This window comes from Monomorium pharaonis, chromosome 9 (assembly GCF_013373865.1).
Source record: "Monomorium pharaonis isolate MP-MQ-018 chromosome 9, ASM1337386v2, whole genome shotgun sequence".
NCBI classification, from domain to species: Eukaryota; Metazoa; Arthropoda; class Insecta; order Hymenoptera; family Formicidae; genus Monomorium; species Monomorium pharaonis.
The window spans coordinates 4,243,376-4,257,831 of NC_050475.1; the positions used below are offsets into that span (position 1 = coordinate 4,243,376).

The 14,456-nt window shown below is 38.0% G+C and overlaps 1 protein-coding gene across 6 annotated transcripts in view; it reads left to right on the plus strand.

The window, feature by feature from the left end:
• LOC105835671 (furin-like protease 1) overlaps positions 1 to 14,456 on the plus strand; it is a 216,426-nt gene that overhangs the window by 191,071 nt on the left and 10,899 nt on the right. For 5 of the 6 annotated variants that reach the window (XM_036291646.1, XM_036291647.1, XM_036291648.1 and 2 more), the window contains 4 exons: positions 361 to 442; positions 1,041 to 1,251; positions 3,178 to 3,912; positions 8,254 to 8,532. In XM_036291646.1, coding sequence (XP_036147539.1) covers positions 361 to 442; positions 1,041 to 1,251; positions 3,178 to 3,912; positions 8,254 to 8,532 — 1,307 coding nt within the window. The remainder of the gene's footprint in view (positions 1 to 360; positions 443 to 1,040; positions 1,252 to 3,177; positions 3,913 to 8,253; positions 8,533 to 14,456) is intronic. The other variant, XM_036291650.1, reaches the window with a different exon arrangement.

Here is a 14,456-nt window from a genome sequence, read left to right on the forward strand (position 1 = left end):
TTCGGAAAACTTATTATTGTGTTTTCTTATTTTATATTAATATACTAACACTAAAAGAATTACAGAAATACAGATACTAAAGGAACATTTTTTTCATTAAAATTGTATAGAATAAAATAACTATGATTGACTTATATTTTTTTATATAAAATATCAAGTTACTTCTATATAAAAGCGTGATTCGAGAAGTGGCACAGTTCGAAGAGTATAAAAATTATTTAACAGTTTAATACGCAATTGACCGAATCGTTCGAGTGATGATTCAAACGAGACAAAAGAATATATTCTTTTAAAAATATCTAGAAAAAATTGTATGTGCGAGCTTGTTAATACTTGACCGGAATTTTATTTATTTTCTAGGACGATACCACCAAAGAGCCAATTGGTTCTTGACTTACATGTCAAGGAGTGCAGCGGTGTTAATTTTCTCGAGCATGTTCAGGTAAGTTGAGCATGTCATTCACATTGCTAATTAGTGGATTTCGTGTTGGCTATGAGAAGCATAAACTCGGGCAACATTTTGAGGACGAAATGTTTCGCCGACTGGCGCTGAAGCGGCAGAATTTTATTTACTTTTCGTTTAAATAAACTAATTTATTTGTCATCGTTTTACACTGTCTATGGTAAGATAAGATAAACTGTAACTCATGCTAAATAATTATTTAGTTCTCGCCAAATTAACTTAAAGTGTATTAATGACTGTATCTGCCGGCGAAACGTAATTACTAGATCCGGTTCAGATCTCGTATTAAAGAAACTAAATAAATTGAGTTAATTACATTTGTAAAATTACCAGTTACAGCGCGAAATTACTTCGTTACTAAATTTTAATCTAACTTCTTTTTTTCTAAACCAGCTAACTAGTAGGACTAGATGTATACAAATTTAAATGTATGAAATTATTAATGAAATATTATGATTTTAAAATTTGTCAAATTTCAAATTTGTTGTACAAAGATATGTAACACAAATCTGTAAATGATAGTAATAAAAAATGTATATGATTTGAAATAATAACGCAATTATGTCACTTGTCGCAGGCGAAGGTATCGCTGATGGCAGCGAGACGAGGGGATCTTCAAATTCAACTTACATCTCCTCAAGGTACAAAGAGCACTCTTCTCGCTAAAAGGCCACACGACATTTCGAAGGCCGGTTTCAGCCAATGGCCATTCATGTCAGTGCATACGTGGGGAGAGAGACCGCACGGCACTTGGAAATTAGAAATTCACAATGAGGGTCGGTACCTCGGTAAGTCGATCGTATTTTCTTATAATTAACATTAGCGTATAATCATTGAAGAATGCTTAACTAATTACAATTTGCGATCTAATGCGCGATAATTAATGCAAGCATTAATTTTCATCGTTAATAATTGACTATCAATTAAATTAAACTAATTGAAATTACTTTGCTAAATTATTGATCGTGAAACTAATACGCTTAATTGCCAAACAATTATTTAACTTCAAGTTAAAAAAAAATTCTCAATAAAACAAGTGCTCATTAAAATTACTTTTAACACTTTAGGACAACTGTTTTCTTCAGCCTGACATAACTTTTTTAATTTATATCTTTGACTTTTTAAAATTTATGACTTTTTAAAATTAGTTAGATTTATATAGCCAAGAAAAGGATACAGTTTTATGATATAGAGTATCACAATTCTTTTACATATAGAAAGATTAATTGTATTAATTACTACATTAAATATATAATATATTTAAATGATTAAATTATAAATGTTTCAAGAACATTTCAATATTCTCAATAACATAAAATTTTTATTGATCTAATGATATAAAGCTTTTTCTAAAGATTTAAAAAATAGGATTTCTTTCAATCGTTACTTGGAATATATGAAATATAGTCAATTAACATTCATGTAAAGACTATTATGCGAAATCTTAGATTCACAAACGTCAAAGACAAAGCCCTTTGTAGATTATGTCGGCATTAGCTCCTACATTCGGACATGCCCTTCGGTTGATTTAAATTTCAAATAGAACTCTATCTTGTTCGCCGCAACAATAGTTTCCGAGTGCTTCAGCGCCTTCGTAAGGTCACGGTTACCAAGTTTCTCTGTCAGTTGCATCTCCCAGTTGAAAATGTCCGCAAGAAATTCTGACATTAACATCCATTTCTCTAACTTACATTGAAAGAAATATTGTGTGAAAAATCTATTTCGAAGCGCGACAGTTATCCATTATACTCTCCGTGATCTTTATTACTCCTCGAGACAATTATAAACCGTATGACAAAGGATTAACCAATTCATACGCGTGACATCCAAACGGAATGGCTTAGACATGTCTAGCATTGCACGCGCATCCTGCGATCCAATGCCGAGTTGGTGTTCAGCTCCGTCGGGATCCTTCGGGATCCACCGCATTCTCGTAGCTCCCCTCGTAGTCTGGGACGCAAACCGAGAGAGCTCTTACGTAAGACCCATTCGCACGTGAACGCCTAAGAAGCTGCATTATCCCTAGAGGCGGATAATTGCCGGATTCAAGCTACGGAGTCCTTCCGCAAGCTACCCTACTTATCCTTAACGGCAAATAGCAGCGAGGTATTTCGTAGAGTAACGAACACGCGGTCGATCCTCGCGCGTAAGGTGCAAGCGTTAAAGCCACTTCGAACTGTTTCCGCGTCGGCTCATCAAGGCCGATGGCTACGTAAACTTCCTTATGTGCTTATGCATCGCCGACCTATATCGCAGAGCGCATTCACATCTATTGTCGCGGATTGCATTCCGGAGGCGAGAGGATCGTCGGGGATATATTCATGACACCGCTAAGCCATTCCAGTGTTTATACTGCCACAAGTATTCCGTGGACGTATCGTACAGTCCCTAAGCGCGATGTGCTGCTTACGTACCATCGAATAGAGACTTCCACAAGAAGAATATCCGTGTTAATTCCCAAGCGTTCTCGTTAACTTCCTTTAAGACGCCCGCTGAGGATAACGCGCATTATATAGCTTTATCGAATCACCATTTAATGAACAAACTTCGGACCGACGTTTAATCCTTTAAGACCAGATAATTTTCGATGTACCGCATTAGTGTGTATCATGTTGTTCAATACACGCCAGGAAGCGTGCGTCCTGCGTGTCTTTATTAAACTTTTTGACGTCCGCTTTCTTTCCTGCTGCATTCATGGACGCATACCGGATCAGGACGCGCAACTCTCCACGAGTGGGCGCTGATTTTCTACGGCACTGCAACGCTGCCCGATCGAACTGAATACGCCCTTTATAATCCGGCCGGCATGAGTATACCTAGACGACCGTTCGTTAAACCGCGCGAGACTATCCCGAAGAGCCAGAACACCCTGGCGAAGGGCAAACAGACGCAGCATAAATCCGACAAGTCTGGCAGTCTGAGCCCGCCCTACGTGATGAACGCTCAGATTCAGTCTCAGAGAAAGGGCAAGGCCCGCGGGCAACACAAGAACGGCAAGTCGGCCAATCGGCCGAATCCTAAGCCCACCGCTCAAACTCTTCGAGGTCTCACCGGCATCAACAGAGGGCCCAACGTAGCCGGTGACGTGCGTCTAATTACGTCAAGACCACGTGGTAGAAGTACACCGAGCCCTATTACTAGCACCGTGACCCAGCTTGTTGCGACAACGAAGGCGCCGGCCACAACGATAAGCAAACAGATTATCACACAGAAGATTATCGACGTGGTTACCGCGGCGCCCCTTCAAAGGGGACTGATCTTGTTAGAGCCACCGGCAAAGGCGGCCACTAACAAGGTTCCGGAAGTATTTCAACAATATCCCAAGATCCAGCAGCTCTATCCGGTTTATGGTGGAACACGCGGCGCCGGTCAGCACGCTACAAGAGCCAAAGGACTCGATTTGCTGCAGGACGAGCAATTTGACCCAAGGAATCTGCAGTTGGACAAGGGTACCTAACTACCTTCGAATAAAAAACGGCGAGATGCGCCGGTTGTTTAATGGCGACGGCCGGAAGCTATTATTGTGTTTGTGTGAAAAATAATTATCGATTACTTTAAATTCGATTCTTACAGAGTCAATTAATTTTTATCTCAACTAAATTTAATTAAATATTGAAATAAAATCTAATTGCAAATCCATAAGTTACGAGGCACTTCTTAAAACTGTTTTTTCATTATCAAGAGATTTTTTTTTAAAATAAGTTCTTTCACGTGTAATCCGATAATCGAATTTAAAAGATTAAAAAATATCAGTATCACACAATCTCAATGTAATACACCGCGGTTGATTAAACGTGTCTACGAAAAATTGTAGTGTCGCGCGCACAGATAATCGCGGTGACTAATAACGTCAATCTATCTGCGCTATTGTTTCCGAGCGATATTTTATACCTCGGGACAACAAAGAAGAATCGTTTCGCAGCTTCCGATCGTTCCCCATTCACTTCCACGCATCCGCCCGCACACCCGCGCTTCATTGTGGAAAGTAGAGATGCATCGCGCATAAAGCCCCGAAGATTGAATGGATCCGCTGGAATTTGGTTTTCGTATTCTCTCTTTTGTATTAGTTGTTTTGCTGATTGCGGCCACATCGTAATCACCGTTACTTTCGTTTGTGTACATGGATATACATTATCCCTAGCTATTAATACGCAGCACCGTAGACAAGCTTATTTCCCATTATTTGTGTCTTTTATTTTGTTATCTGAGTTTAGAATGTTTCACAAGGAAGAGGATATTCTTATGCATCGTCATACTACGTATGACGAAAGACTATCTCCTTTTTAATTAAAAATGAAATTTCTCGATGTTTTTTTCTGCAGAATTTTATTTTATCTGTGACATCTCTGTCGAGTCACTTAATACGAAATATGTGTAATATTTCGTGTAAGGCTAAGTAATATCTTTAGTTTTCGTAGTTCATTAGATGGATCTAGATCAATGTCGTAAGTGAAATTCGTTGAGTAAATTATATATTTGCATGATCAATGTGTGCACCAATAGAATTACATGATATAACAATTTTTTTTCTAAACAAATTTTGACTGTATTACTGCACTTAATGGTTTTCGCAAGCTGATAAAAGAACCGCCAGAACCAGTTTGCTGTGTAGCTGTAAATTATTTAAGAAGATTATTCGATACGCCATACATTTATATAAGTTTGTAAAACTTCTTTAACTGTGTAAGTTATTCGCCATCGTATTCGCCAAACTTGCGGAAACTTTCCTGTTAAGTATAAGTAACATACACTTAAATATTTTGCATAGTTTTGTCGCTCTTTCAAGTGTCAAGTGCCGTCGGGTTTTTCGTCATGTTGACGCTTCCTGCGTCAACGTTCTTCCTGTTATTCAACAATCGAAGCCTCTTGCGTGAACGGCAGGTCGATAATAGGAAAACTTATCGAGGCCGATAACGCGGGCTATGGCCTTCAATCAAAACTTTCAATGACTTGGTTATCGATGAATTTCATACGTAGCCTCGAGCGCATCTGTATGCAACGGCTATCTAATGTATTGCCAGCATGTATCACCTTGTATCCTATTATCCTCATACACGATGCTGCGCAGACCATTGTCTTTTACACGAGCGGGATTGTGTTCCGCAACTTAGCTTTCCAAAAATATACGTAATAGAAAACACGAGTTAAAAAAGAAATTATTGTACCCTCAGATTCCATTTCTCAAGTTGTTATTAAAAAATATTAGTTATAAAGATATAATATTTAGGCAAATTTATATATATTATTCTTTTTATATACAAATAAAATCTCATCTTTTCTATATCATTATCCATTTCTCGACTCAAAACCATGTCATGTGATATTTTAATAATTAAAAATTTTTTTCTTAAAAAACAGCAACGTTTATGGCGTAAATCTCGCAAATCGCGTTCGCATTACGCGTTACGCTTGTTATCTCCTTTCCGAATCTCGAATTCTAGATCACCGCGTAACCGCAAATCGCTCAAAATTCAATGAAACGCGACGACGCGAACGGCGCGCGTTGAAAACCGCTAATGCGTGCCGTGAAATGGAAAAGCCGACGAGATCGAAACGAACCCCATCATGGTGGAGAACCGAGCTCCTATCGTCCATCATCGCTGCTAAATAATTTCCGCCATGATTGGAAATTTTTTCACTCGCTTACCCCGCAAAATGGTTCCCCGCTCTTAAGGCACTATTATCGAGGCTCGCGCTCCTCCAATAGTTAGCTCGCTAACGACCCATCGAGCACAATGCCCTTACGTTCCCATTGTCTTACTGAATAGTCTGCCACGTTGTCCCACGATCGACTTTTGACATTTTTGTGCACCTCCCTTCTCGCGTCATCCGTCTGCTCATTTCAGTCTCAGCCCTCGATCGCAAGTTATTTTCTCGATACTTCCTATAAAAGCGAGAAGCTGTCCGAGCATCCCTGTCACTTTATAGTGCACTCGTAACAGCAACATTTTAACGATGACTTTATTAAAGCTGGCAACCGGTAGTTTACGGTATGCCAACCAAAAAAGCGCACACGAGAGCGGTCCCGTCACGACAAATTGAATCCGCTTTTCCACCACTTTGATTTCCGGTTTCCTGTCACTACTCTCCGTCTGTGAATTTAGCTTTTCCCACGGATCTGATTTCATCTGAAGCCATATGTAGATACAGTTTAACTTTTCTACGCTGCTCTATGTAAAGGAGATATAATATAAATTAATATTAACGCGTCTAGAGAGAAGTTATATAACTTATTTCTTAAGGAACACCTTATCGTAAACAGTGCAGAAAATAATGAAATATTTTGCAAGCAACTTTAAAATTAAAATTTATATTACTGATAACGAAGCATAATGTTTTTAATCTATTTTTCAAATTTATTTCTTGATTAAAAAATATACAAATCTGATTGATGCGGCATGGCTTAAACCAGTGGTTGAGTATTAAATAATCTTCTGAGATCTTAATGGTTAGCCGAGAAGACATGATATTTAAAATTAGCTTCCATTCCGTTAGCTTCCATTTAGCTAGCTTTTCTGTCTTGCCCGCAGCGCAAGGGAAACTTGCAGATGTATCTTACCCGGAATAAAAACGATAATCGTCGACGAGTTTTTACTATTCTCTCGTTGCAGAGCACTTTGCATTTAATTCTGGCGTACACATTTCGCTGAGTAAATGTGCGCGAGGAGTCGTCGCCGATTACTCGGTTATTTTTAACTCTAATTTAATCAAGACTCGGCCCTTCCTCCCCCGCGCTCGAACTTTCCTCCCCATCGCAGGCATTGTTCCCGCGAGCAAGCTTAGGACGAAATTTTCCCCACGGCATCGCGACGCTTTATTAATTTCCCGGACGGCGCCGTCGACGTCTCCGCCACCCCTTCCGCTGTCTCGTTCGCGTCTCGTCTACCTCGTGAAACCTCTTCCATTTTACCGTCCTCATCCCTCTGTGAAATACAATATCTTACGTTATATTTGCGGGCAAGGTCGCGAAATAATTTCTGAGAAAGTGAAAAGCATATTTAATAAGGCAGATGATGAAAAATTAATAATAAATACGTTCAATAATTATGATTTTGCTGCTATGTGATGATTTATTAATATGAATGTTTCATAAGGCTTGTGTCTTAAAAAAAATGCACATTTTGATATTATTATAATTTTATTATAATTTCAACTCTACTCCATCAAAATCTCATTTATGAAAATGGCATAGCAAGGTCCTGCGAGCTTACATTTCTATTCTCAGGAATCCACGGTATGTATATCATGTAAAATCTACTAGAGTTGATTGCAATCCTGTCTGCACGTGTGTATTTAATGTAAAAATCACAGTAGGTAGTTATTATTGCGTAATTGCTTACAGAACAAATACGTTATTTTCAGTCCATTTCTTGTTTAAAGAGCAAAGATAAAATTTGGAACGTTTGCATTTTTAAAAAATATTTTATCTCAATATCGCATACATTATACTTTTCAGATTATAATTGTTTAAAGAATACTAGAAAAAGAGATGAAAGAATTTTTAAGTGTTAAACAGAAAAAAGAATGTTATATATATAGAGAGAGAGAGAAATTTTCAATGCATTACAACTTTCGACAATCATTTAAATTTCCTTTTTTTTAAATTATAGATGCTACATTCTTTCTTGCAACTTTGTTCTGCCTCAAATGCTTTTAAGACACGCTCTTATCAAAGAGACTGTGTGGAATTGTATGTGAATCACTTATCGCGAAATATTTCGCACAATTATATGATATGAAAGCCATTAGCTATTCGAATCGCGCTAATGTAGCTGACGATGTTGTTTTAGACACGTTGGAAGAATGGAAGCTCGTATTCTTCGGCACGGATACCTCAGTGGAAGTCGACGACGAGCTAGACAAGGACAAACCGCTGCCGCCAGTGGTCCAGGAGGAAGTGAACAACACGCCTTCGGACGTGCGGCATAACGCTGTAGACACCGAGGGTGATCCGTGGACAGGTAGCCGGCAGATGAATCGGGTGTCACACCCGGAGGTGCAGAGGCCAACGACGGAGAACCAGACGAGCGGCTGCGCCGCCTTCGAAGCCGGAGGCAACGGGTGCCTAGGTGGGTGCCTCATACTACTCCTTCTAGCCTACCTGACCAGTGTGCCCGGCTGGCGGGATTTGATCACCAGCTGGCCTGCCTCGAACAGTCGGAACGAGTTGGGTACGGAGGCGGATCGGCTGCTGATCGCGGTAGCAAACGTCGTCCCGACGGCGACGTCATGGGTCAGCGACGCGACGATAGATCGCGCGCCGGAAGCGTGCAGGTGTTCATGATAACAGCGGGTCGCGTTCGATCCCACGACGGCTCGCGACCCGATCCTGTGACTCAGCGGTTCACAGGGATTCTGTCGACCTGGGTGGCCGCGTGGATCTCCATGACGTGTGCCTGACGCGTTCTTGTGATCCGTGAAAAGAATTTTAATACATTAGTGATGCGCGCGAGGGGAAAGTGTATCGCGCGTAGAAATCAGAAAAGGGAAAGGGAACGAAGAGGAGGACTCGTATCTCCTTTCCCGGTGCTAATTGTCTCTCGAGAAGAGATCGAAGGGACTGTCAAAGTTGGATTATCTGTCTGTCCTTTTCTTCCTGGGAAAGAAATGAATGATGTGTATTGGATAATGGACACATCGGGTATAAGGATTTTATGGCTTCGTTAGAGCGTTCCTCGTGATCAGGGAAATGTGATTTTCTCGCTAACACGCGTCATTAGGATTGGCCTAATTCGTTTGTGTCGTGCAAGGAAGCAAGTCTCGACACGAAACGTCCGGACGCTTGCACCGTGACAACACTCCACTCGTGAGGAGTGCCGATGGTGGTTTCGACTGATCGAAGTTCGTCGCGATGAGGATGAGACGGGAACTAGAGTTACGGAGGCAGGAAATGCTCTGTTATCGACAGCATGATAAACTCCCGATTTTCCGTTAAAAACGCTTATTTCTGAAGGAGTTCGACATGGAGCGTCCTATTTGGACTGTTAATAAGATTATATCTCTTTTCTTATCATTAATTTTTTTCATATTTAAAAAAGAAGTATTTAAGTTATATATCTTACAAAAAACTTCCGCGAAACTGCATATCAGGCAGCAAAAGTTTATGGGAAGCTTCAAGTAACAATTTTACGAAATTGTGTGTTGACATAAAATCTCGGGGGAAATTTAACATTGCAAATTTTTCGACAGACACGAGGAAACGTGATTTTTTTACACGTTGCACGACCCGTTAGCGGCGGTAGTTTCCCACACGATCTTTCGCCGCGAGTTTTCCTCTAAAGTAATGCAAAGTAAATTTCCCCAGTAACGTGAAACAAGTAAAATGAAAAGTAAATGTATTATAATGCACAAATAATAAAGAATAAATAATAAATTTAAGATTTAATATTATGACGCGCGGAAATCGAGGGTTTGTCAGTTTTCTAGATTTTCCTATCTCCATAAAATTGATGCGGTTACAGCGGTTATAGTAATTCTACGGGGACGTGCTTGTAAATATATGCAAAGCGTATTTATTATACCTCGCGGAGTTACGTACGATCTTAGGAGAGTTTCAAGAGTAATGGCGCTGCAATCCCGTGGCATCCTCTTCCGCCACGTTGAACGAAGCAGAAATGAGTAAACAACCGATGTTTTGACAAATACATTCTGGAACTTCGCTTAACTTTTACACGAAAGCAGTCGCAAGGCCATAATAATGAATCTTAAATCCATGTTCGGTATTTTTATCCGACACTGTATTTAACGTTAGTAAAAACGAGTAATTGAATTTATGTTTATTAATACAAGAAATCAAATTTAACATATCCATGAATTAAGCATGTTGCCCACATAAAAAAATGTAAACTTAGTTATTCTGCATCTTTTTAATTCTATAGCGATTTATGTGCGCAATCACGTTAATTGAATTTTCTTCCAGGAAGCAAATTTGTAATCCTTTCGAATTTTTTTTCTTTAAATTTGAAAAAATCAAAGAAAAATTTGTACGATCGACATATCTGTTTTGTGCTCAGTTCTGCAAAAGAGCCTTTCAGTCGAGGCCCGCCATACATGACAACGTCCCATATTCGCATGTGTAATTTTCCACGTGAACTTTTTCTACGAGACAAAAATATAACAGGGAGCCAACTGCCATTAGCGAGACTCCGACTCGCCCCGGTCTCGCGCCCTGTCTCTCCTGGAAAAATTGCCTCGCGTAACATAGTTACATCCGATGGAGCTGCCGTTTACTTCAGAGAGACTCGCCACGTCGTCGATTTTGATCGACGGTTTTTGGCTTCAACGTGTTCCAGGGGGGAAGGGAGGGAACAGTTTTTCTCTCGCCTTCTTCTATTTCTTCTTCTCTTTTGTCCTATCTCTGTTTCCTTTTTTCTCCCCTTCCTTCTTCCCTCTCTCTTTCTCTCTCTCTCTTTCTCTCGCTCGGTCACTGAAGTGCATGAAAATACGGTCTTTCTCTTTCACTCTTTCTTTCTTTCTTGTCTCCACGTCTATTTGGTGTACCTTTTGTTTTTCAATATCCTTAACATCCTCCTGTCTGTCAACTCTCTCTTATATTTTGTTTCTGAACCTTCCTCCACGCTTCGAAAGCACTCAGCGTCCCTCCAAGGAGGTAGGATATTCGGTGAGCTATCAGCACTGCCGAAACTAGGAGCTATAGGAAGGTTCTCCGGCTGCCTATGTAAACAGTTGGGGATGGGATACATGAGGTTGCGTGTGGATTTTGGATGCATATTGAGCCTCGGGCTTTATTAAGATCACCGACAATGACCGTGTACTTAGAAATTTACTTTAACGAGTAATATCGTTTCTTTTTGTTACTGAGATAATATGTACATATATGTGTACATATTTCGTTAACTTTGTAAATGCTAATAATTTATTATTTTCAATATAAAATATATAAATATTATATATATATTTCGATAGAATATTCAATAAAGAATATTCCAGTCTATTACTGTATTGAAAATGTTTTAAATATGCAATCATATAATATATTGTTATATAATACAAAAATTTTTAATTTACATTATTTTTAGTACTTTATTTAGAGAAAAAAAATCATGTGTGTGCCACAAGTGTCGTTCGTACATCCGCATAATTCACATTCAGCCTCGAAGGTACAGTATATCAAATTTTCGACACGAAACTTGCTCAAAACGTTGTTATGATAATTAAAAATCGCGTAATACAGAGGCGTACGTAATTAATAAACGCCCGCAACGCTTAGTCGAGTCGATAAGAGTGCCGTGCAACGTTAAACAACCCGATATTTTCTGAACAATTTTTAGACACCATCGTTTTGCTTGGAGTAATCGATAAAAAATTACGGCGGATACGTTCTATTGCGCGCTTAGAGGTGCTCGTGCATGTTTTGTAAAAATTTCGATTGCGGGGATAAGCGATAAACTCGACGAGAAACCCGGAGCTTCGCGGCGGGTTGACGGGGCGATTTTTCTTTATCGGGGAACGATCGTCAACGAGTTATCGAGTCGGAAGGAAGTTTTCACCATCGAGAATCCGCCACTGCGAAAATTCGTTTTTAGGATTTACGATTTATATCAATGCGCAAAATCCAATCATACTTCGTGAAAGTTGTAGGCCACAAATCAGAAGTTAACTGCGCACGACAAGCCAGGAATCGAATTACAATCGATATATTGTTACTTCTGCTTGAACAATACGTGCCGATTATAAATGAAATGCGAACAGTTTTGAAAGCTTGTACGAAATCGTTGATTAAGAAACTCTACAGATTTTTTCACTGTTACTCCTCAATCAAGAAATCACACGAAAGAGATACATATTACAGTTTAATCAAATTATCTAATAAATTGTTAGCTTCTGTATTACATATAAAATATATACGAATATGATCAGTAAAGTTTTGAAAATCGGAAAAGGTTCGCTGTGTACAATACTTTCGTAACGCATCAATACTCTAGAGACCTGATGCACTACCGAAGGACTGAACAATACGTACGAAAAAGAGAATATCAAAATGGCTGCGAAATTAAATTGGCGTTACAGTCGCGATACTGAACGTCTCTTTTCAAGCGGTGTCCTGCGAATGAAACGTTTGTGATTTTTCGAGATGCACTGATGCTCTAATGGATAGCTATCGAGAATGCAATTGCGAGGAAAAAAATATGCTTGAACATATTAATCCCTGGATTCGATGATGCTATCTTGGTCAAGAGACGCAAAAATCGGTCAAGTACTTCTGCATGGAATACACTCAACTCCGAAATTAGTATTTGCTGCGTATAAAATTCATATGATATTAATATGCTCAACAAAAAAATAGCATTTTATTATTTGACTTATATATAATTAAATACGTAAAAATTTTTATCAAATATATTACAATTTAGAATGGAAACCTAACTAATAACAAAAACATTTGTTATGCTCGAAGATTTTAGCATATATAAATTTCTATTAATTTTTAATTACATAACAAAAATATTGCATTCTCGATCTTAAAAAAAAAGTGAATTTTATTCTATTTTTTATAGTAGAAATATTAGAAAATAAAATTAACGATAATATATTTTTTACGGTTTCTGCATTTTCAAAATTGTACACTACCGTGCATATTACATATTAAAATATTTACATATTTGGTTTACTATCGTTGCTCAATCTAAATATGTTGAAATTTGTTTTATCAAACGTCTTTGTCAATGACGGGAAAGTATAGCAGAAGATTATTAAGAGAAAGGTTGCGACTTTTATCCACGGATAAGATCAGACAGAATATCGGAGTAATTTGAAATTAGGTTACATCAGCAACTAAATTCTCGTGCCTTACAAAATGGGACAGGCACCGAGTTCTGGTATCTCCCTCGATAGATGGATGGAAAAGATATTTAATATTCCAATTCTTCGATATTGAGAAAGAGAAACGCAAGTAGAATCAGTTTTTTTACAGCCTTTATATTTGGTGTCCATTTCTTACACGAATGAATAAGATTTTTACTAGCGATTGACGTAAGAAAAGAAAACTAAATTTTTATAGCAGGAGAACGAAAATTCGTATTTGTTCGATACAATTTCTAGGAATCCCTCCACCTTTATGTCTTATGCATTTTTTTTATTTCTTGCATATGCTCGTGAATGTAAAAAATGTAAACTTTGCAGAATTAGAGAATCAGAAATAGACATATTTTATTATATCTCCATATCGTTTTCTATTATAACTATTTTGTGCTCTTCTTTGTATATGATATTAAAACTTTGATGTTAAACAAAAATAACATTTTATATGATAGAATAATTTTTTATCATCAATACTACTCTTTTCTTTATCTTTTTTATGAATAAATATTGGCTTGTGTTCCTTTTTTAAAGGAATTCAATTCTATGACAAACTAGTTCTATCAAATCTTCAGCATTCGCGAAGGTTCTCTTTAATCAAAAATACGTTTTTCGCGCTATAAAATGGAAAAAACCATCATATCGCAAGGTACATTGAAAGGAAGTGAACAATTCTGTGATATCGTTTGAAGCAGCGGAAGTTGGGCTAAAGCGGGATGGAAATTCAAAGGAGAGTTGATTTACAAACGAAGATTCCCTGAATTTCATCTCTGATCAAAAGAGTAATTCGGTCAGCATTTTGCGAAACGCCTCGCTCGCAAGCGAATAATTTTAATGGCGTACGAGCAAAATTTTATGAAAGAAATACCTGCAATAGTAATCCGTATTCGCAGATTAATTACGAAATGTAGAATAAAACTATTAGATCGATCTTACTATTAAAATGAAAATGTTCATTTCATAATCATCAAAAGTTAATTTTTCGTTCGTAGTCTTGAACGACAAATAAGAATTCTTTTAATCTCGTGTCAAAAAATTACATTTCTCCTTATTAAATCTTAAATTATATTACATAAACCTAGAATTACATTTAAAAATCCTGACACATATTCAAGTATACAAAATACATGATTTAAGTTAAATATTGTGTAATAGAGTTTTTTTCATTATTTAC